General features: G+C 42.6%; 1 protein-coding gene across 3 annotated transcripts in view; it reads left to right on the top strand.

Annotated features, from left to right (window-relative positions):
* Positions 1–3520: 3520 nt before the first annotated feature.
* ABCC5 (ATP binding cassette subfamily C member 5) overlaps positions 3521–24638 on the top strand; it is a 48379-nt gene continuing 27261 nt past the window's right edge. For all 3 annotated transcript variants that reach the window (XM_035133621.2, XM_035133620.2, XM_060274301.1), the window contains exons 1-5: positions 3521–3673; positions 8432–8614; positions 23159–23325; positions 23580–23735; positions 24033–24180. In XM_035133621.2, the coding sequence (XP_034989512.1) occupies positions 8486–8614; positions 23159–23325; positions 23580–23735; positions 24033–24180 (600 nt within the window). In that variant the 5' untranslated portion in view covers positions 3521–3673; positions 8432–8485. The remainder of the gene's footprint in view (positions 3674–8431; positions 8615–23158; positions 23326–23579; positions 23736–24032; positions 24181–24638) is intronic.

Raw genomic sequence — 24638 nt, 5'->3', positions numbered from 1 at the left:
TTTTGCTTTCCCTGCGAATGTCCCGGTCCTCAAACACTCTGCACTTCAATTGGGAGAAAGCTGCACTTGCAGAGCTCAAGCAATGCTATATTTTGGCATCAATATTGGCCCTTGTGGAAAGATAACCGCCCAAGTAGGAGAAGTGATCAACACTTTCCAATGTTATACTATTGAGTTGGATTTGTGGTGCTGCAGAGGGGTTGTTTTGTGTTTGTTGGTGCAACACTTTGATTTTTTGGATGTTGAGTGATAGGCCAAGCTTGCTGTAAGCGTCTGCGAAGATATTTAGGATGGTTTGGAGGTCATCCTCTGAGAGCTGGACACCCTCCCCCAACTTGTTATCGCTGACCTTTGGCTCTGCTGGCTGGGGCTGTTGGGAGCCTTCCAACAGCATCCAAAAGGCCACAGGTTGCAATCCCTGCCCTACATATGAGGAGCGTGGACTGTACAAAAGAGTGTATGCAAATAATCTGTAGCAATAACTTACATATGCAAATCAACTATAGCACTTCCCCCATACTTAGCTCCAGGAGTAATATCAAAATTACCGGTACATTTTGATTGGCCTGTTATTGCAAGCTACCCCTGAGGCCATTTATTCAAATATCTGAAGCGCTGTCCCGTGGAAGATGAAGCAAGTTTGTGTTCTGTTGCTGCAGAGCAGGCATAGGCCACCTTGGCGCTCCAGATGTTTTGGAACTACAACTCCCATAATCCTTGACCACTGGCCCTGTTAGCTAGGGATCATGGGAGTTGTAGTTCCAAAACATCTGGAGAGCCAAGGTTGCCTATGCCTGCTCCAGAGGGTAGAACCCAAACCAATTGATTCAAATGAGAAGAGATTCAGAGAAAACATTAGGAAGCATTTTCTGACAGTAAGAGCTGTTAAATGGGTGGAAGGGGCTTTGGAAGGTGATGGACTTCACTGGTGGTTTTTAACCAGAGGTTGGAGGGAGCACCTGTTAGGGATTCTGTGATTTCTACATTGCAGGAGTTGGACTATGAATATTATTCTATTTCCCCTGACCTTAGCTTTGCCTCTCAGCAGCAACCATCCCCCACTCTCTTTTACTTGGGTTTTGAATCAAGGCCTAAGGATTTCCTTCATACAACAGATGCTACATATTTAGCCCCAAATGAGGTGGTCAATAAGGTAGGAAGCCATTGCTAATTATACTATCCTTGTAAGTAGGTCACCTTGTTCTTCTTTTGCATGAGTTCTGGGCCTGCAAGGATCTAATGGAGTGCTTGCATTTCATGTATTTATTTAGAAAATGTCAGTGCTGCCCTTCAGTTAAAACTCTCAGGGAAATAATTAACAGTGCCATCTTAGACATGTCTTCTTCAGAAGTAAGCCACACTAAAGCCAACGGGGCTTCCTCTCGGGCAAGTGTGTTGATTACAGACTAAGACAGTAACTACGCAAAATGCTACAGAAATAAAACACAGAAGCAGCCTTGAAACAAAGCCACAACCAAGGCATTCGTGGCCTTTTAGCCCCAATGTTTTAACTCTCCCTGCCCCATATCCGAGATATCCATCCTTAAGGCTGGATCAGGCCATGCCCCATCTAGTGCAGCATCCTGTTCTCATAATGACCAGCCAGGTGCATGTGGGAAGTGTGCAAGGCAGGACATGAACACAACTGCATTGCTCTCCTTTCCTGTGAGTTTCAGTAACTATGCGCTGCTTCTGATACTGACGGTAAATACATGTATAGCCATTAAGGCCAGTTGCTACCAATAGCTTTACGTTCCATGACATCACAGCATATGCTTTTGTAGACTAGAGTGCACTTCGTCAGCTGCATCATTGCTCCCAGCAGTGTAGTGTGGGCAGGATGGAACTGCAAATGGTTATCAGAGGGCAATGCAATGAATTGCACAAAGTACAGACCACCTTACTCTCAATACATGGCCACTTGACTGCTTTGGTGTGAAGAACTGGCACCTTTACAGGTGCCAACTAACATTTGTGCCACACTTGCTAGCAATCAGTCTTTCAGTGTGGCAGCCACAAGAAAAGCTACTCGGTGGAACTCCCTCCTCATTGATATTACTGATTTTACTTCTACTTTGCATCAACAGACGTCTAGTGTCCAGATCAAGGGAAGTAATAGTATCTCTATTCTGCCTTAGTCAGACCACACTTGGAATACTGTGTCCAATTCTGGGCACCACAATTTAAGGAGGAGGTTGACAAGCTGGAACATGTGCAGAGAAGGGCAACCAAGATGATCAAGGGTCTGAAAACCAAGCCTTATGAGGAACAGTTGAATGAACTGGGTATGTTTAGCCTGGAAAAGAGGAGGCTGACAGGTGATATGACAGCTGCCTTCAAATACCTGAACGGCTGTCACATGAAGGAGGAAGTATGTTTGTTTTCTACTGCTCTGCAAGGTAGGACTCAAACCAATGACTTCAAATTGCAAGAAAGGAGATTCCAACTAAACATTTGGAAAACCTTTCTGACAGTAAGAGCTGTTCAGCAGTGGAACAGACTCCCACGAGAGTGGTGGACTCTCCTTCCTTGGAGGTTTTTAAACAGAGGTTGGATGGCCATCTGTCATGGATGCTTTAGCTGAGATTCCTGCATTGCAAGGGGTTGGAGTAGATGACCCTTGGGGTCCCTTCCAACTCTAAGATTCTATGATAAACTTGATGTGCATTTCATGGAATCATAGGCTTTTTGGAAGGGATCAAGAGTGTCATCTAGTCCACCCCCTGTAACAAAGGAAAGCTTTCTCCTAACATGGGGGTAGAAGCAACGACCCTGAGACTGGTTTGTTGTTAAAGTTACTGGTATTCGCAGTGAATGTTTTACATTGATTATCTGAACTACTACTTATGAAGTTTTTGTTGATTAAAGCGGTACATGAACCTTGTCAAATAAAACTAAACCACTCCTATCCACTCCGCGCATCCGATGAAGCCGGCTCAGTACCAGCGGCGCAAAATCCTATGGGAGTTTTTACAAAGAAAAATCCAACGGAGCTCATTCCGGCTGGGGGAGAAGCTCCCCTTTCCCCCAAAACCACCGCGCGCGCAAAGACTGCAGATTAACAGCGACAACAGGCCTACAGAAGCGAGCCCCACAGCACCCCATTCAGTTCAATGGGACCCTATTACCAGGGAAAGCGCGCACGGGTCCGCGCAGCTCAAAACTGGCTTGCGCCGTTTGCAGCTCCCGCTGCAATATACCCCAAAGCTGGAGCTGGGAACCCTCCCCCCCCACTCCACCGGACAAGCAAGCAAACACGTGCGGCGCCCTCGGGCGGGGGGGAGCGCACGTGCGGAGAGCGCCCAGAAGGACCCAGGAGGTGCTCAGAACGTTCAGGACCCGGCCGGCGAGAGAAGAGGATAAGTGGGGGGAGGAGCCTGCGGGCCGGCTTGGCCCCACGCGCTGCCTTGTGGGATGCGTAGTCCCTCTCCTCAGCCCAAGCAGGGGCACCGGCAGGGATCGCGGACTACACCTCCCGAAGCACCCCGCGACGGAGGGGGAAAGAAGACTCTGCTGGTGGTGGTGGTAAGTGGTAGTGGACTGGGCTGCCCGCGGGTGCCCGCGCAGGCGCAGTGCGACTGAGGAGCCGATCTGAGGTTCTCGGGCTGCCTATTGACCCCAGTTGAGGCTCCGGGGCCGCTGAGGGCTGTAGAGGCGCTGTCGCTCAAGCCAGGTATGAGGGCGGTTATTCAAATGGAGGGGGGGCGATGATTTAAATTGGGGAAATGCCCCCTCCCCTCAGAAGACACTTGAGGAGGGGGGGACGGCTTAAATGAGGTTTGTTCTCCTCAGAAGTCCTTTTTTGGGGAGGGGGGTCAGGGGTTGTTATGGGGACCTCAGGCGTCGTTTTTGTGAGGGGGGGTTGTATATACAGTATATATTGGGGGGAGCTGCTCCCGAAGACTTCCCTTCTCTCCACCCTGGACTCTGAACGGAGTTCCTTGTAAGGAAAAGGTGGAGGCTGTTGGTTTTTTTTGGAGGGGGGGTTGTTTTGGAAGGTGCGGGAGGGGGGGAGAGAAGGAGGACATTTTGAAAGAGATCCGCCGGGGAGGCGCCCTCTCTACCCCCCCCCCACAATACCTTTGACTTTGGACTGGGGTTTTTTGTTTGTAATTTATTTCTGGGAGGGGGCGGCGGCCTATGAATGCATGAGAAATTTCGTGCGGGGTGGGGCCAGGAACGGGCAGGATTGGAAAGGGGACATGCAGTACATATCTATCTATAGATTTGCATAGGCAGTCAGAAGATTAACAGTACCAAAAGGACGGCCTTCCCTGGTTGCTGATGCGGCCTCGGTTCCAGTAAGAAGGGGAATCTCATTTCCTCCTTTCTCTCTCCTCCCCCACGCAAAAACAACAACAACAAAAAACCCACCTCCCCATCATTCCCAGTTTATTCAGGAGTCTAGATTCGTTTCTTCCTCTTCGTTTTGCAAACTTGGGCATTTCCTTTTGCCACCCACGCTCTTCCTCATCAAGACCTTTGGGGCAGAGCCTTGAATGGGGCAGTGAAACAGGCATCACTTTCCTTAAGTGGGGAGGGCGACTGGGGGAAGAGGGCATTGGGAGTCCTTCTGAAGGGCTGGCTGACCACTTCTGTGCCTGTTTACTTGGGAGGAAGGCCCACCGTGCTCAATAGTGACATAGGCTTGCTCTCAGGTAAGTGGCTGGCATTAGGATCACAGCCTTACTCTCTAGTAAGTGTGATTTGGATTGCACTCCTTGTATTTTTGTTTTTAACTTCTTTATGGAGGCGGGGGGGGGGAGCCTATGAATGAATACAGAAATTGGTATGTGTGTGAGAGAGAGATTAGAAGGTGCAGAGTCAGACCTGTTGTTGTTTTTCCTTTTCTGCCCTTTCCAGTGCTTTAGGATGCTCCCTCCCTTGCACACTCCTGCAGAACAGCACATCTTTCTACAAGTCTAGTGACAAAGGTCTTTCCTGTTCTCCCTTTTCATGCAGAATAATGATTTTTCAGACATCCAAACAAGTCCTTCCTCTTTCACTTTGCTGTGCTTTTTAAAAAGGCGGTCCTTCACCCTGTTCAAGTATCTGCATGGAAGTGGATGAGATTGTGAAATGGGCTATGCAGAGCAGTTTACAGGTTGAGGACCCCTCCCTTGTTTACATTGCTGCTGCTGTTTTCAGTGGCAGAAGGGAGGCTGTCTAGTGCTGGGTACCTTTCAAGAGATGTAAGGGTTGAGAAACACAGGATAGGCGCTGCTGCTGCTGCCCCACAGTTCTAAAATTTTGCATTAAAAGCGTTGTTTAAAACAAGAATTGCTTGCTGCTCCTTTATAAATTGGCCCCACAGATGGTGCTGCAAACAAAGTAATGGATGACCAAGCATCAGATCTGGCAGCACAGAGAGAGGATGCAGAATCATCTTCCAGGCCACCCAGAAATTTTATAAGGGAATGGTGTTCTGTGAATGTTTTTTTTTCTTGGGGGAGGGGGTTCAGTATAGATCCCTTGGAACAAGTCAAATGCAACTACCCTGATGAGCTGCAAATGAAAATGACATTTATCTGTCAGTTTGTACCTTAGGAAAATAGCTTTTCTAAAGATCTTTAATGTCATGCAAAGACGTGCAGTTTTTTTACCAATGACAAAAATGATTATTTCATGGCAACATACTGTAGCAAGATTTGCTGACTCATGCACTCTGAGGCTGTTTCATAGATCTGCTATGATGTATTAATATTTTTTTTAAAGACTGCTTTAAATGCCCTTGGGGTATCAAAGGCAATGACATCAGATCAAGGTGACTCCCCCACCCCCAAGGGATGGCTTTATAGACAGTTGATTGCTTGCCATAACCTTAAAAAAGGGTGAGGAAAGGAATACTGTATGAACATCATTGGGGGGATGAAAACTTAGTAACATGAAGGAGTTCCTATGGAAGGTATAGTTGCTTGCAGTATAATCCCAATTTATTTTCTACTTGAAACGAAGACCAATTAAATTCTATGGTGTTTACTCCATTACATAAGATTAGGACTGCAGCCTTAGTGACTAATACACTGAACTTGCATAGTTGCTGTATTAGTTGTACCACATTTGAGACACAGTGTGAGGTGCATTAATACAGTGCACTGGCTGTCACTATTGCATAGTGTAAGATAACATTCAAATGAACTTGCAGAGAATAACAGCTTGTTTCTGCATGTGCATTTCTTCAAAAGTGACTGCATCTTCTTATCCTTGCCTTAAAAATAAACCTGTTTCTTTGAAAAATTTATGTGGGAAATAGATTCTTAGCTAGTTATGAGTAACATAAAATAGTTTGAGTGGGGTCCTATAAGAATAAAGATGAAACAACAGATTTCTAAAAGGAATATGTTCTTCCCATTGGAAGGTTTAGAGCAGCTATTGCTACCGTATATTTGTGCAATGGCAATTATACCTTCCTTGCTGATAGGGACATTCAGTCTGAACTAGCAACAATTGTTGTGGAGATTGGCACCCATTGACACTGTCCCTGGAAGTAGGCTAACTCCTTAAAGACTAGCTCATACCAATGACAAACTTAGTTGGTCTCTAAAGTGCTATTGGAAGGAATTTTTTCCTTATAGACTAGTTCCAGGTAGGTAGCTGTGTCGATCTGCCGTAGTCGAAACAAAATAAAAAAAATTCTTCCAGTAGCACCTTAGAGACCAACTAAGTTTGTCATTGGTATGAGTTTTCGTGTGCATGTGTATCTGAAGAAGTGTGCATGCACATAAAAGCTCATACCAATGACAAACTTAGTTGGTCTCTAAGGTGCTACTGGAAGGATTGTTTTTATTTTGTTCCTTATAGACTAGTATTTACAGCAGTGGACAGAACTGAAATTTGTTTTTTATGTTACCATGAGGCATAATCCCCTTTTTGCCACTTTCTGTCTGTAGGAACTTAAAGTACCGTATGTGTTTTGTTGTAGACAGCTTTGTGCCTTGTGCTGCTTAGAATAGCTGGGTTTCCATTCTTCCTAATGCAGAGTTCTGTCTGACAAAAGCATAGTTTTATTCATATTGTTATGTTGTTGTTTAGTCGTTTAGTCGTGTCCGACTCTTCGTGACCCCATGGACCATAGCACGCCAGGCACTCCTGTCTTGCACTGCCTCCCGCAGTTTGGTCAAACTCATGTTCGTAGCTTCGAGAACACTGTCCAACCATCTCATCCTCTGTCGTCCCCTTCTCCTAGTGCCCTCAATCTTTCCCAACATAAGGTCTTTTCCAAGGATTCTTCTCTTCTCATGAGGTGGCCAAAGTATTGGAGCCTCAGCTTCACGATCTGTCCTTCCAGTGAGCACTCAGGGCTGATTTCCTTAAGAATGGATAGGTTTGATCTTCTTGCAGTCCATGGGACTCTCAAGAGTCTCCTCCAGCACCATGGATCAATGCCTTGTCGTGGCGAAGGGGCTTGAATAACTCAGAGAAGCTATGAGCTATGCCATGCAGGGCCACCCAAGATGGACAGGTCATAGTGGAGAGTTTTGACTAAACGTGATCCATCTGGAGAAGGAACTGGTAAGCCACTCCAGTATCCCTGCCAAGAAAACTCCATGGACAAAGACAACAGGCATATTGCTATATCTTGTGCTTTTTTCTTTCGGAAACATGTAGTGAAATTCAGGAGTGTGTTAATAGGTCTGTTCAGTCAAATATTCCCTCATGACCTTTCTTCAAAGGGCTGTGCTTGTCAAGATCATGGCTAGGTTCTGCATTTGCAGATATCCTGCTGCATGTTAAGAATTGTGAAGTGTTTTAGAACAGATGATAAACTATATTCAGGCACATGGACTCCAAAGGCTGCTTCTGAAACTTGCATGACAAACTTTTTATGGAGAAGTGTGTGTGTTTCTCTTTACAGTACTTTGAGATCACTGCTAGAATAGTGCATGGGACGTGGTATATAATCTGTAGCAATGTTAGAAGCTCAGGTATATAATCTAATCCCCCAATGGCACCTTTGACCTAGGTTACAGTTGCCACAATGGAATGTCTCGGCACTGCCCCCCCCCCATTCACGATGGTGATGATTAATTCCATTTCTATACCACTTTATATTGTAAAGAACAAATCTCAAAGCGATTTACAACACATTAAAACATCAAATAAAACAATCCAGAATAAATCAAATTCAAACTTGAAATAAAATATTTCAGATCCTTTTCAAAGTGACATTTTGCTTTCCCCAATCACCAACCTGATATCCAGAGGCTGTGTGTGATAGCAGTTGGACCCGTGCCAGTCACAAAATGTGCCTGGCGCTTGGCTAATTTCTGACATGGTTATGCAGGTGGTAATGGAAGAATAGTACTGTACCATGGTCATATTTTCCTATAGGATTCAAAAACTACAATCCAAGCCTGTTTAAAACATCATTTAAGAAGATATGGGGTGTGATGATTCTAATGCAAGATTGCTTTGTCTCTTTTTCCTCCAGAGTTTTTTGTGTGGCAGATACATTTGTTAACCCTGGCGTTAACAGAAGGAGAAGATGAAAGATATCAATCTAGGAAAAGAATATGTTATACCCAGTCCTGGGTATAGAAATGTGAGGGAGAGAGGCAGCCGAGGCCAACGTGAAGAACAAGATGGGCTGAATTACCAGCAAGACAAACACAAGGTCAGGAGCTGTGATTTTTGTCTTTTGAGTGGCAGCTTTTGGAACTGCCTAGTTTAGTAGCTTTAATTTTATTACGTCAGCTTCATAATTATAATGAGAACATAAGAAGAGACTGTAGAGGTCCGGAGGGTGGCAATATGAGAACAGGCTTTTTCTGTGGTGGGTTCCCACTTGTGGATTGTTCTCCCCAGGTAGGCTCACTTGGCGCTTTTGTTACATATGTTTAGGTGCCAGGCGAAAACATTCCTCTTCTCTCGGGCCTTTGGCTAATTAAACCCATCTGTGGCCTTTTAAACTGGTGTGTTTTATTGGTAATTTTTGTTACTATGTTATGTATTTTTGTGTTTTTATATTTTTAATTGCCATGTGATCCTTGGATGGAGGGTGGTATAGAGATTTAATAAAAACAAACAAGCAAACAGAAATTCACAGTTGCTGTCACAGAAAATGCTGTGTGCCAGATTCCAGTAGATTATGTGTCATGCAGTAAAGAGACCTGTCATGAGGATACACTCTCACAGATCATAGAATTATATAATTGTTAAAAACTTCCAAGGAAGGAGAGTCCTTGGATAGTAGAAACTTTCCCTGTTGTCTACTTGAATGAAATTGTTGGTCATAACTGGCTTATTTATATGCTATTATTATTGGTACTGGTGTATCCTTGCTGATGGGTTTGCCTAGTAGAGTCAGATTTGTGTGGCAGCTGCTTTCATTAGTTTTCCCAGCCCTTGTTACCCAAGATCTTAAATGGAGGTGCTGTAGATTGAACCTTGTATGTCTTGGTGTTGGTGCTTCATCACCTGTTTTTTTTAAAGCAATGCACCCTTCGACTCATGCATGCACCTGTGGAATGTGAACCAGTTTGCTCTTGATGTGTGGCTGTCAAAGTAGTATGGGTTAATTCATAGACACCCTGCTTATTGCAGGTAGTTAGGCTGCTTTCAGATGAGCATATTATTTAGTACCATGAGGATTTCAGTGAGGGTGGTTGTCCTTTCATATTCATAATTATAATGGTAATAGCCATGGATCAATGCCTTGTCGTGGCGAAGGGGCTTGAATAACTCAGAGAAGCTATGAGCTATGCCATGCAGGGCCACCCAAGATGGACAGGTCATAGTGGAGAGTTTTGACTAAACGTGATCCACCTGGAGAAGGAACTGGCAAGCCACTCCAGTATCCCTGCCAAGAAAACTCCATGGACAAAGACAACAGGCATATAAAAGTTATGACGCTGGAAGTGGAGCCCCTCTGGTCGGAAGGCGTCCAACATGCTACTGAGGAAGAGCGGAGGACAAATACAAGTAGATTCAGAGCTGATGAAGCGGCTGGGCCAAAGCCGAAAGGACGCTCAGTTGCGGATATGCCTGGAAGCGAAAGGAAAGTCCGATGCTGTAAAGAAAAATATTGCATAGGAACCTGGAATGTAAGAACCATGAGTGGAGGTAAGCTGGATGTGGTCAAAAATGAGATGACAAGAATAAATATCGACATCCTGGGCATCAGTGAACTAAAATGGAAGGGAATGGGCGAATTCAGTTCGGATGACTATCATATCTACTACTGTGGGCAAGAATCCTGTAGCAGAAATGGAGTGGCCCTCATAGTCAACAAAGGAGTGGCAAAAGCTGTAATGGGATGCAATCTCAAAAATGACAGAATGATCTCGATACGAATCCAAGGCAGACCTTTTAACATCACAGTAATCCAAGTTTATGCACCAACTACCGGTGCTGAAGAAAGTGAAATTGACCAATTCTATGAAGACCTACAAAACCTTCTAGAAATGACACCAAAGAAGGATGTTCTTCTCATTACAGGGGACTGGAATGCTAAAGTAGGGAATCAAGAGATAAAAGGAACAACTGGCAAGTTTGGCCTTGGAGTTCAAAATGAAGCAGGGCAAAGGCTAATAGAGTTCTGTCAAGAGAACAAGCTGGTCATCACAAACACTCTATTCCAACAACACAAGAGACGACTCTACACATGGATATCACCAAATGGACAGCATCGAAATCAGATTGATTATATTCTCTGCAGCCAAAGATGGAGAAGCTCCATACAGTCAGCAAAAACAAGACCTGGAGCTGACTGTAACTCAGATCATCAGCTTCTTATAGCAAAATTCCAGCTTAAACTGAAGAAAGTAGGAAAAACCACTGGGCCAGTAAGATACAATCTGAATCAAATCCCTTATGAATACACAGTGGAAGTGAGGAACAGGTTTAAGGATTTAGATTTGGTGGACAGAGTGCCTGAAGAACTATGGATGGAGGCTCGTAACATTATACAGGAGGCAGCAATGAAAACCATCCCAAGGAAAAGGAAATGCAAGAAAGCAAAATGGCTGTCCAACGAGGCCTTACAAATAGCGGAGGAGAGGAGGCAAGCAAAATGCAAGGGAGATAGGGAAAGATACAGGAAACTGAATGCAGATTTCCAAAAAACAGCAAGGAGAGACAAGAGGGTCTTCTTAAATGAGCAATGCAAAGAAATAGAGGAAAACAATAGAATGGGGAAAACCAGAGATCTGTTCAAGAAAATTGGAGATATGAAAGGAACATTTCGTACAAAGATTACCATAATCAAGGACAAAAGTGGTAAGGACCTAACAGAAGCAGAAGACATCAAGAAGAGGTGGCAAGAATACACAGAGGAATTATACCAGAAAGATATGGAGGTCTCGTACACCTCAGGTAGTGTGGTTGCTGACCTTGAGCCAGACATCTTGGAGAGTGAAGTCAAATGGGCCTTAGAAAGCATTGCTAATAACAAGGCCAGTGGAAGTGATGATATTCCAGCTGAACTGTTTAAAATTTTAAAAGATGATGCTGTTAAGGTGCTACACCCAATATGCCAGCAAGTTTGGAAAACTCAGCAATGGCCAGAGGATTGGAGAAGATCAGTCTACATCCCAATTCCAAAGAAGGGCAGTGCCAAAGAATGCTGCAACTACCGCACAATTGCGCTCATTTCACACGCTAGCAAGGTTATGCTTAAAATTCTACAAGGCAGGCTTAGGCAGTATGTGGACCGAGAACTCCCAGAAGTGCAAGCTGGATTTCGAAAGGGCAGAGGAACCAGAGACCAAATAGCAAACATGCGCTGGATTATGGAGAAAGCTAGAGAGTTCCAGAAAAACGTCTACTTCTGCTTCATTGACTATGCAAAAGCCTTTGACTGTGTCGACCACAGCAAACTATGGCAAGTTCTTAAAGAAATGGGAGTGCCTGATCACCTCATCTGTCTCCTGAGAAATCTCTATGTGGGACAAGAAGCTACAGTTAGAACTGGATATGGAACAACTGATTGGTTCAAAATTGGGAAAGGAGTACGACAAGGTTGTATATTGTCTCCCTGCTTATTTAACTTATATGCAGAATTCATCATGCGAAAGACTGGACTAGATGAATCCCAAGCCGGAATTAAGATTGCTGGAAGAAATATCAACAACCTCAGATATGCAGATGACACAACCTTGATGGCAGAAAGCGAGGAGGAATTAAAGAACCTTTTAATGAGGGTGAAAGAGGAGAGCGCAAAATATGGTCTGAAGCTCAACATCAAAAAAACCAAGATCATGGCCACTGGTCCCATCACCTCCTGGCAAATAGAAGGGGAAGAAATGGAGGCAGTGAGAGATTTTACTTTCTTGGGCTCCTTGATCACTGCAGATGGTGACAGCAGTCACGAAATTAAAAGACGCCTGCTTCTTGGGAGAAAAGCAATGACAAACCTAGACAGCATCTTAAAAAGCAGAGACATCACCTTGCCGACAAAGGTCCGTATAGTTAAAGCTATGGTTTTCCCAGTAGTGATGTATGGAAGTGAGAGTTGGACCATAAAGAAGGCTGATCGCCGAAGAATTGATGCTTTTGAATTATGGTGCTGGAGGAGACTCTTGAGAGTCCCATGGACTGCAAGAAGATCAAACCTATCCATTCTTAAGGAAATCAGCCCTGAGTGCTCCCTGGAAGGACGGATCGTGAAGCTGAGGCTCCAATACTTTGGCCACCTCATGAGAAGAGAAGAATCCTTGGAAAAGACCCTGATGTTGGGAAAGATTGAGGGCACTAGGAGAAGGGGACGACAGAGGACAAGATGGTTGGACAGTGTTCTCGAAGCTACGAACATGAGTTTGACCAAACTGCGGGAGGCAGTGCAAGACAGGAGTGCCTGGCGTGCTATGGTCCATGGGGTCACGAAGAGTCGGACACGACTAAACGACTAAACAACAACAATGGTAATAGCAAGGGTTTGGAATCCATTTGTGTCCCATGAAGTGTTGAAGTTCTAATAGACCTGGTTTCTGGAGGCTGTATGTAGCCAGGGGATACTTTTGCCTACTGAGGGGTGGGTGATTTTTGGAGATCTTCTGTGAAAAGTGCTGGTAAAATGGAAAATCCTGGGGAAACCCAGCCAGATGGGCAGGGTATAAATAATAAAACTATTATTAAAATTATTATTACTTATTAGAAAAAAGTTCACGATGCAATCATAAGCAAACCAAATTTAACCAGTGAACACTCTTGGCTAATTGTGATTTAGAGGTTGTTTATTCAATGAGAAGAATCATATTACATGCAAACAGTCATGCATTTCATAGATCATATTAGTGCTGACTCTTCATTGTTCACATTTTATGAAATTCTAGCCCTTGCCTTAAAAAAAATCTGCTTCTTAATTAGGAAATAGGGTTTTACATAAATAATAAAATTGCCCTGGAAATTGTCTACTGTCATTCTGCTGCTCTACCACTGTTCTTGCAATGTGTGCAGCCTAGGTTGGGGGGGGAATCCAATTATTTTTGCAAAGTGTGGGAGACCTAGTAATTTTGGCAGAGATGGATACTTTGCTTTGCAACCAGATGCATAAACAACAGCAAACCAATACTCTGGGAAACTTTGGAAAAGGGTAATGTTAACAGAAAGCAGCTTATGATTGCATAACATGATTGGCATGTTGCTAACTGGTTTTTACCTACTACCTTACCTAGTTATGGCTGCTCTGTGCATGAGAATTCCTATTTTTATATGATAGAAAATACTATACCCAAACACATTGAGTCTTGTTAGTGGGAGCCCTCCTGCGCCCCAGCTGAGCCATAGAAAAAGGCTGTGTTGTCCCAGCCTGCTACGGTAGGCGCTGGGGTGAAACCGCCTAAGCTCTTGCGGCAATTTCATCAGACTTGCAGGCTGAGGCCAATGCAGCTTGTTTTTTCAACATCGCGGTATATCGCCAGACCAATGTTTGGCTGGCGATACACTGCCGTGTTGAAATGCTGAATATGTTTGAAATGCTTGAAATGTTGAATATTGCCCAGCCCTATAACACACTTACTGTGATGTGAACAGAGCCAGGGCTGCATCTTCTTTGTTGTTGCATCTGATGAAGATGCAGCTCTGTCCCATAAAAGCTTATGCTGCAATATATATGGTGTTTTTGTGCTGCTGCTCCTGCCCCCCCCAAATGAAGGTATGTGTTCAAATGAGATAATGGAAAGCTCCCCCTACCATTGTTTTTTTAAGCAGGTGCACCATAAGAGCTTGGAACCTCAAAGACTGCACAATGGGTCATAGTTTCAAGTGCAGTGTCAGCTCTTAGCTTCTGCCAATGCTATAGGCTTACTGCTATTGTCTGTGACTCAGCAGAATATTGCTCTCATTTGTTAGGGGAAGTTAGAATGTCTGTGTTCAAATGCAGGTGGTGATGCTAAGCTACTTGGTGACCTTTCACTAAGCTGGTTCCACTGGTGAAATCCAGAATCCAATAGTAGCACTTAACTGTCACATTTCTGGTGACAACAGTGTTGTTATAGCAGGCATCATTCTCTTTAAAATGCAAGGATTTGAGAGCATTGCAGCCATTGTAGTCTGATAGCTCTTCAGATTAGTTTATGTCCTAGGTTGGGTTCATGCATTGTGTAACATTCTCAGCTGATATAAGCAAAGATCTGCCCTTATGGGGTTCTCCATCGGTCGGAGAATATAACAGAGGCCAACCAGAGAATTAAAGCAGCTTGAAGCAGCTAGGGGTAGTTGCCTGTGGACTGTGCAGCTACTGTAGCATATTTTTAATGTTCTCTGCTCTCCTTCGAGGCTTCCTTTATCATAATCTGGCCAATTGAACATGGGTCTCTTAAGTATCTGTGATCAATGTTTGTGAGATTGTGGAGGAAAGAGTTTAAAAAGAAGGTGTCGAAAGCATGGATAATACAATATCCATTTCTGTTTACACACATCAAGAGAGCTGCAATTGTGTTGCGATAATGGGCTGAGCCAAACATTTTTCAAAATCAGAATTAGGTGGTTGTTCTGTGATCTCCTACCTATCTGCTCCAGAGCGTCTCCCAGCATTTTGGAGCCGATTTTGCGGGTGTGTGAGGGCATCAGGGGAGACTGAGTTTCTTTGGATTTAAACTGATCTGGGGCTATTTTTTAATCCCTTCAACTAACTGCCTTGCCACTCAACCCAGAACAGAGAGTTTGCTGGCCCAGTTAAAGTTTCAGAAGTGAAAGGATTGTCCAGTGGAGTGGGAGGAAATATCCTCTTGGTATCAGCAATGAAATTCTATAAACTTAGCTGGTCTGCTTGTGTCCTTTCCACTTCACAGTGTAGGCTACATAGCCTTTTGCCATCATTCATGCTAGGAAAGAATGTTGGGCCATGACAGTAGCCTCTCCCACACTTTATGTTCCTTGTGTTCAGAATGATTCACAAGTAGCATTTTCTTGCCTGAAACAAGATAGGAAATCAGTCTTGCTATGACCTGCTCTCATTCTGGAGTTTTCATTTGAGCTCTCCAAGTCTCTGCAGCAACAGGAAAAAAGAGGCTAATCCACATAATGAAATATTAGAAAAGAGATTAAAAACAGACAGTATCATAATGCTGTCTTGTAAATCTGGGGAATGCTGCCTCTGGAATACTGAAGCTGAGGCTCCAATACTTTGGTCACCTCATGAGAAGAGAAGACTCCCTGGAAAAGACCCTGATGTTGGGAAAGATGGAGGGCACAAGGAGAAGGGGACGGCAGAGGATGAGATGGTTGGACAGTGTTCTTGAAGCTACTAAAATGAATTCCTACCCTCACAAAACATTTGACCTTCTGTTTTCAGTTTTCTATTGTGTTAGACTCTTGATAAATAAAATTGCAGTGTGAGAGGCAGCTTCATGCCCCCCCCCCCACATGGCAATGCCATATAATCACTGGCTTGCCTCTGCTTCACAGCACTCCTAGAGCCTGCTCTTACCTTTGCAATTTCTGTCATCTGCCTAGCGTCCCATTCAAAGCTATCCAGCTAACTCCTTAACAATATATATCTACCGGTAAGTTCCTCTTTTCTTGCAGAACTATTGTTCATGCCCTCTTCTTTTTGAGGGTGTTTGGTCTGTACTTGCCTTCTCTTTTCTCCTCCCAGCTGTGCCAGGCAGCCACTAGGCGGGTATTGTTGTTTTCTGTCATTGCAATTCAGGCCCCTCCCGTGCCCTTGCAGCCTGGCCTTCAGATGCCCTTGGTGGACAGAAGGCATTTCTGCATCTCATGGAGTAGACATAGGAAATGTTGCAATAGTGCGGCCTTTCACATTCTTTCTTTTTATTTTTTAAAAACCAAACCAGAAACTTGGCTGTGGCCCTCATTGAAAAACATAACTATTAAATTGTCACTTGAAATAATGAAGGGCCTTGCTAGAAGGATAAAAGACATGTAGAAACCAAGTTGCTGAAGTGATCAAACTCTTGCTATTCTTTCCTCCAGGCTACATGTTTTTTTGAAATGTATTGTAACTAAGCCTTTTTAACACCTTGGCAAGGAAGTCCACAAATTACACAGTGTGAGGAGAGACTGTGCAAGGAACACATTATGTAAATGTGCTGAATTGAGTAACTATTTGTGAGAGTTGTATTCATATTTTACGTCAGTGGTTTTAGGGGCATGTTTCTGAAGAACCCCAGAAGCTTTGGTTATGTTAGGCAAATATTTAAACTACGGTAGGTTAAAATGATGGAGCTTTGCATAACAATGTGACAGTCTCTTTAATGCAGCCTTCTTCAAGCTGGTGCCCATTACATGTTTTGGACTACAACTAGAGATGTAAAATTTCTGGAAATTTTGAAGCTTGGAAAAAAAACCGGTTTTTTTTCCCGTTTCCCCCCTGGGAAAAATGTAAATTTCCGAAAAAATTGAAAAAAATGCTACATTAGCACTTCTTTTTTATTTTCCAGATTGAAAGTCATTCTGTTACTTTAGAAACATAAAATATAACTATGGACAATTTTAATGGGCATAAAATTATCACAACTAGCATATTAAAAATATAGTGTATCCAAACAGGAACTGAAATTTAATTTGTCATTCATCACTGTTTGCTATGCAACATGCTTACTCCACCTCCCATGTTTTGCCCATGAAACCTTATGTATTTCCTCACACTGATGTGTGTGGTCTGTTAACCACTTTAGCTACTACTATACAGTATGCTTAAATTACTTTACAGTATTTCACTTTTTAAAGACTGTTTTACAGCATTTAATGTTTAAAATATTTTCATTTCTTTTTTTCTTTCATAACACTTCTCTGATTGCCACAACAGCACATATACTTTCAGGCCCTTTTTGTTGCTCTATATTTTTTCCCAGTGCTTTGAGGCCTAGTGAAGAGGAACAGAACCAATGCATACCACAGGCATGCAAAAACAAAACTGAAACCTTTTTCTTTTCTGGTGACAACAGCACCTCCTAAAGGAAGAAATGTATCTTGTTCTTGCATTGGAGAGCAGGACATTGTGGGAGGCATGAATGTGTTGCTTGCTGCTATCTTGACATCTCAATAATTAGAGGACCCAAATACTTCTAGAGTTGTGATTAGTTGCGTACTATGACCCCAACCCCTGATCTGCGAAGAACAGCCCTGCATAACACTATTGATTGTTAAATTTCACTGTGCTTCTGGCAGATTCATTGCTGTTCTTTTCATTATTTTTAACTGCAGGGACAAATAGTGAGCCAGAAAGTTAATTGTGTGACTGTAGAAGTGCAAATAAATTGGTGCTTAATCCAGTTTGGTGAAGCTGCTGCTAGTTCTCTGCAAACAAGGAGTAAAATGGACTGGATTCTCTGTATTCTGGCTGATGAAAACTAAATGTTCAGAAAAGATGGTAATGTTCTCTTTGAGTTGCATTTCATTAAAAAATACCAGTAGAGCTTCTGGATTACCCAGCTAAGTAATTCAGGGAGGAAATGCAAGTTGCCCTTGTGGGCAGCCAAAACTCTGTTCTTAGAGTATATTAAGTTAATTGTAGAAATAATGTAATAATTAAATAAGCAATGCATAATTCAGTCTTGTCAGCAACTATGAGGGCACTAAAGTGCTAGCTATAGCCATAGCTGCCAAGTATCCCGTATCCGCCGGGAAAACCCCTTTTTTCTTACCGTTTCCCGGCGGTCTCCCGTTTGGCGGAAAATCCCGGCATTTTCCCTTAAATTCGCTTCTTCCCGGCGGCCATTTTTCTGGTGCCGCTTTGCCCTTCTATGGGCACCAGAAAATGGTGACGCCGGCGTCGGAAGTCGCTTTTACGTGTTTCCGGTCATGCGCGGAAGCGACTTCCGGTGCTGGCGCCGCCATTTTCTGGTGCCCATAGAAGGGCGAAGCGCCACCGGAAGTTGCGTCACGCAACTTCCGGTCATGCGCGCGCTGCCGATCCCGGATCTTTACGATCCGGACTTGGCAGCTATGGCTATAGCTGTACCCTTCCATAATGCAGAATCCTTGTAAAATAATTTTTTTAAGATAGATTGTGGTTTCTTTCCACCACCACCCAGGGATTATACATTGCCGTATATACCGGATGTATATTGTGAGCTGCACTGAACCTCCTCCCCCCCTGACCTGCAGGGTGGATTTGATTTAAATCAAACTGATTTAAATCACGATTTAAATCATGATTTAAATCACTAGTCAGTAAGGCTTGATTTAAATCATAGTTTTCTACATAAAGACTATTTCTTGCTGGTATAACTTTAATATGCAAGTAGATGAAGATTTTTAGAATAACAACTTTTCATATTAGTTTTTTATCCCCAGCTTAATAGGTTAATCATTCATATTTGGACAACTTTACTGTTGTACTTAGGAAGGAGAAAAATAATCATTACTGTACCTTAATAATAACAATTTAAATAGATTTATTCAACTGAAACAATAACATCAAAGCATATGTTATTTGCTTAAACAAACATCCATGTTTGTTAACTAATTTGGCTAAACAAAAACAAAATATATGTATTTTAAGAAACTTAGACTGTCAGCCCAGCCTACACATGAAAAACTTAAATACTGTCCACTCCAAACAATCAGAAAAATTTTGTTTCTATTCTATTCACTGAACTTCTTGAAACTTAGCACTGAAGGGGTTGATTCTGTATTCATAGGTTTGTAGAACAATAGGATTAAGGTCTTTTTCTCAACTCTGTTCATGTTATAACATTTTTGCTGTGAAGTAGAGGCATGTGATCTCTGCTGAGTCAAATTCAGTTTTGAGAACTGCAAAAGTAAATCAAGCATCTGTGATAATATCTTGTAGGCAGAGAAACTGCCCAATAATCTTACAAAAACCTCTGGAAGAGCATGACATTGTGAATGGATTAATGGAATTTATTTACCCCAGAAATTAAACATATACAACCTTATTCTACATAATTAAAAAACTAATCTTTATTTCATGATGGAACAACCTTTGGATGGTAATATATTTCCCTCAAAAAGCATTTTATTTTAAAAAATTCCGATTTAAATAAAAAAAATCCGTTTTTTAATTTTTTTAAAAAAAAAATCATTGATTTTTATGCACTCTGCTGACCTGGCTGTGAGGAAGAGATCAGAAGCTTCTAGTTCCATTTTAGTTTAACTACAGTTTAACATTGTGTCCAAACACTAAGTTGTGGTTAATCTTAATCAAAGTTTGCTAAGACAGTTACTTAATGGTTTGGAGTTGTCCTGTTTCAGCAAACCACAGTTTATGTGGTTCTAGGTGGCAAGATGCGGTTAATCTTAAAGGGTGACGGGGGCGGGGCTAGGAGCATATGGGCCCAGGATTGCAGGTTCTGAATATTTTTACAGTGCAAATACATGCTTAGGCGGTGTATGCCATTTATACACTTAAAAATGGAAGAATTGCAGGGGCAGATGCTCTTTTTCTGCATGGTCCTCCGCCCTCTCCACCGTGGCTTGAAGACCAAAGGAGCACTACAAGAGCTCCTTGACATTATTTTAGGCAAAGTTAGTTGACTTTGTGACATGACTGGGGGAAGTAATTTAATTTATTTGTTAAAGTACTGTACAGTCGTACCTTGGATCTCAAATGACTTTGCTCCCGAACAAATCTGCTCCCAAATGGTCGAAACCTGGAAGTGAGTCGAAGTGGAAGTGTTCTGGTTTTTGAACGATTTTCGGAAGCTGAAAGTCCGGTGCAGCAGCTTGTGTGTGTGGTAAGGTAGAGGTAAAGGGACCCCTGACCATTAGGTCCAGTCGTGACTGACTCTGGGGTTGCGGCGCTCATCTCGTGTTATTGGCCGAGGGAACCGGCATACAGCTTCCAGGTCATGTGGCCAGCATGACAAAGCCGCTTCTGGTGAACCAGAGCAGCACACGGAATGAAATATGTAATGTAATTTTTCTTTCTGGAAGCAATACCTGTTTAGGTTAGCTAAGGTTAACCACCTGCATCTCCACTTTTCTCTTATGCTGAGCTACATGTATATACAGTGGTACCTCTGGATACGAACGGGATCCGTTCCGGAGCCCTGTTCGCAACCAGAGCAGTATGCAACCCGAAGCGCCGAGTCTGCGCATGCGCGTGACGTCATTCGGCGCGTCTACGCATGCGTGAATCGCCAAACTCAGAAGTAATCTGTTCTGGCACTTCCGGGTTCGGCGTGTTCATGACCTGTGATGTACGCAACCCGCAGCGAATGTAACCAGAGGTATGACTGTAGTATGTTACTGGCTGTTTTATTTCATGAGCTCTCTCTCCCCCCCCCACCTTCTTAGTATGGTTTCAGAAAGTGAACAGCTATAAAGGCCTTGTGAGTTTCAAATCACATGTAATAGCTTCGTGTGTGGGATTATAGAGGATGATAGGATTTTCAATTACTGTGTCTCGTGGGAGCTCTGAGGCAAACTGGAGAAGGTTTTTGAAAAGTTAATCAGGGCTTGAGTAATTCACTTGAGGCTATGCTATTGCAAGTCACATTTGTGTCTCGACTGGGCTAGAAGATGAAGATGCAAAAGGGCATCTTTGTTATGTGCTAGAGAGGCTGGTGCTTTGAGCACCGCAGTGGCCAGGAAAATTTCAAATACTTGCCATGTTACTGAGTGAAGAGGCAGAGTTATTCTTCTGATGAAAAGAATGGCATGTTCTGACACCTTAACTCTCTTCAGCTCAATTTGTATTCTGTACCACATGGGCTTTCATAGGCACTAGTCAAAGGTTGTGTCAAACACCACCAACTGTTTAATTATATATTGGAGATTAGATTATACTATTATTCTGTTAGTTTATACTGTTAGATTCTCCTGTCTGTAAAAAGTCATTAAGTCATCTGTCTTGTAAGAAACCAAAATTATAAAGCACATCTTTAAAGAACATCATTTTAAAAAGAATCTGTAAAGTTTTGGGCATTCTTGCTGCTAGCAGCATCATGTGGTATTTTAGCTTTGTGGCATTCTTGTAAGTTAATTAGTGACTTGCCCAAGCCCACTTCAAGAATCAGTGGGCTAGGTTTCCGACATCCTAATTGAACACTCCTCTCTCTGTCACACGTGTGATATCTACAGATTCCCCTGCTTGAAAAGGTGAGTAATTTTTTTAAAAAAACCTGACAATTGGTGTTTGCTAGTTAATTTCAGGAGTGGTATTCTAGGCCAAGGAACAATGACAGCTGGACTTAGCTCTGCCTTATTAAGGGCACCCTTCGTTGCTAGGCCTAACTTGACCACCCTAATATAGGCTAATGCGCTCATGGTTTGTAATGGTTTATGTAGAAAGGATACACTTTTCTGGGCCTCCACAGCTTGGTAGTATATGCAATAACTTCTCCTTCCTTTTGAAGGATAAATACTTTTTTCCAAGTTGCATGCAAGTAGGAAGGAATTGTTGTTTCTTTAAGAGTTAAGTCTGCTATGACTTTTGTAGGACAAATTGATAAAGTTATGGAAACTTTGGTGCGTACATAGAGTTGAACATTTTGTAGCAAATGTCTTTCTCCTAAGGAGCAATCAGAATTTCTCCTGATTGGAGGATTTTGATTTGTTTGAAATCAATTCAAAATCAATGACATTGATGAATTGGAGTTGGCACAAATCAATGAAATGGGTTTGCTTGACACAGAATATCCTTTTCAAATTATCCAAAGCAAGCAAATTAGATATTCATTTTTGAAAAGCTGCTCTGGAGTGGGTGGAGAAACCACATTAATTTGCAGCTTTAACTAAATGGTGTCGCACTTGTTTCATCCAGTGTTTTGAAATTATTAACTTTGGTTGTTAATAGGATCTCGTAAAAACTTTTCTGGGTGTATGCGCTGGGTGTTGCCAAAAAGAAACAAATCAGATATAGCAATGTACCAGATGAGAACTATTTTCATCAGCCAGGAAAGGGAGGCAAGGAATGATGGGTCTATTAACCATACTGTAATAGCAAAATGGAACTTCAATTTTCAGACGCATGCAGCAGGAGTGAGTAAGGTCAAGGGAAAATCCTAGCAGGACATATAGAAGTCCTGGTTCCAACTTGCTGGAAGCACCACAAAAGACAGTGTTAGTTTCTTATCCTAGAACTGGCATTCCCTTTTCTTAATGCTCTATAAATTATATAATAATAATAATAATAATAATAATAATAATAATAATAATAAAGTTATGGTATCTCCCCCTGGAAAGCTGGAATTCTGTAGATTCTACATATGCCACTGGATTAGATGGTGGAGGGCTGTGTTGTAGCTATGTAGATTTCAATTCCCCTGGCAATATGGTGCCCCATGACTCAGACCCATAGGAGAAATGTTGCTTGAGGGATTATAATTTAAATGCAAACTACTGGTGGTCTTCAGACTGTTTCTCTGAGGGATATGGTGCAGTCTGCCAGTCACCAGATATTCAGTCAGAGAAGAAGATAAAAGATGATCTGATGCCATTCCCTCCAGCAAAGAGCAATCCTGTGGTTTTCCTATTGTAGATGGGAATGCACTAGCCCCCATCAAGCAGGGCCATGGAATTGCTTGGAATACAGGAAGCTGACTGATACAGGTTCAAACCTTTGGCCCATCTAATTCAGCATTGTCAACACGGACTGGCAGTGCCTAGCCATGGTTTCTGGATGGAGTCTTTCCCACTTTTACCTGGAGGTGTCAGAGACTGAAGTGGGATATGCAAAGTATGTGCTCTGCCATCCTGCTAGGATCCTTAAGATATGAAATGGCCTGAAGCAGAAATAATGTTTTTAAATCCAATCCAATTTATTTGCATTCTGTTTTTTCCTGTCAAGCCGTTTGAATTCCAAGATGCAATGGAAACAGCTGCTCGGGCAGAAGGTCTTCCCTTAGATGTCCCAACAAATACAAATTCTCACTTGGGCGTGTTGGATGAGGGCCATCACAGAGGAAAATATCACCATGGCTTGAACTTGATGAAACCTATCCGGACTACTTCGAAGTAAGACTTTGTGTATTGAACTACAGACACAGCTGATCTGAAAACAGAAGTGTTTAGAGGTGCTAGAAGCATGCTTGTTGGAAAAATAGCAACTTTGATTTTTAAAAGTGAGTTCCCACTCATACGGCTAAGCTTGCTAAGAAAAAGTGGCAGCCACCATCTTGAATAAATAAAGGTCTTATTTTACTTCTGAAAGCTGTAGTGTGTTTTATGCTTTTGGTTTTGTTATAATATCTCTTCTCCTCTAATTATAGACATCTACATCCAATAGACAATGCCGGACTTTTCTCCTATTTGACATTCTCTTGGCTTACTCCTCTGGCGCGAACAGCCTATAAGAAAGGAGAACTGTTCACAGAAGATGTATGGTCCTTATCAACTCATGAGTCATCAGAGGTTAACTGCAGAAGGTATGTTTTTGTTATGTTGTCTCTAAACAGATTTGCTTCCCTTGGAATAGCCTACTGTAAGATGTTATGTCAGGTGGTGATTGAAGGCTGTTCTGACTTCTTTCTGTAAATTTCTCCTATCCTATTTTTATTATTTTATTTTTAATTAATGGCTATGCCAGTGACTCCCCTTTGGATCTTCTTCTTTCTCCTCCTTTCTTTATTAAAAAATTACCACTCTTGTCCCATTTAGTTCATGTTATTTGATGTTGAAGAAAATGGAAGTGAGATTCCTTACATCTGTATTTTGTGTTCCAGGCTGGAAAGATTGTGGCAGCGAGAACTGCATGAACGTGGGCCAGATGATGCCTCTCTCCGAAGGGTCGTATGGGTCTTCTGTCGCACCAGGCTCATCATTTCCATAGTGTGCTTGATGGTCACACAACTTGCTGGCTTCTGTGGACCAGTAAGTACTATCCATCCTTTGTCTAACATCCAGAGTGGGCTCCATCCCATGGCCAGTGCTAATGTATTCCAAGTTCTTGCAGAGGATCTTCTAAATGTTTTGATTAGTTAGAAATATGCCTTGCAGTTTGCAGAAAATGAACAAGTCTTTTCAGAATGCTGCGGGAATCTTAAAGCTTTCAAACTGTTCTGTGTGTATGTTGCGGTTTTTATTGTTTGTACCAGGTGGCCGGATATGGGAGGGTAATGAATTTTGGGGGAAAGCAGCAAAGCAGTCCTTTGTTAGGTCACTTGCTTTGAGTGCACTCTGCAAGAAATGGAATGGAGTGCTGGTACTAAATCACTTCTTAAGATCTGTAGGAAACAGGGCTCAGAGGATTCTGCAGAGCTAGTGTTGTTCGACTTCTTTGAAAAGGCAGTTGGATAGGTTATCCTTCTGGTGGCATGATTGGAAGACTG

The sequence above is a fragment of the Zootoca vivipara genome, chromosome 5 (assembly GCF_963506605.1).
Source record: "Zootoca vivipara chromosome 5, rZooViv1.1, whole genome shotgun sequence".
In the NCBI taxonomy this organism is placed as follows: Eukaryota; Metazoa; Chordata; class Lepidosauria; order Squamata; family Lacertidae; genus Zootoca; species Zootoca vivipara.
The sequence above is the reverse complement of the archived record's forward strand: the minus strand, read 5'-3'. Positions and strand labels throughout refer to the sequence as shown.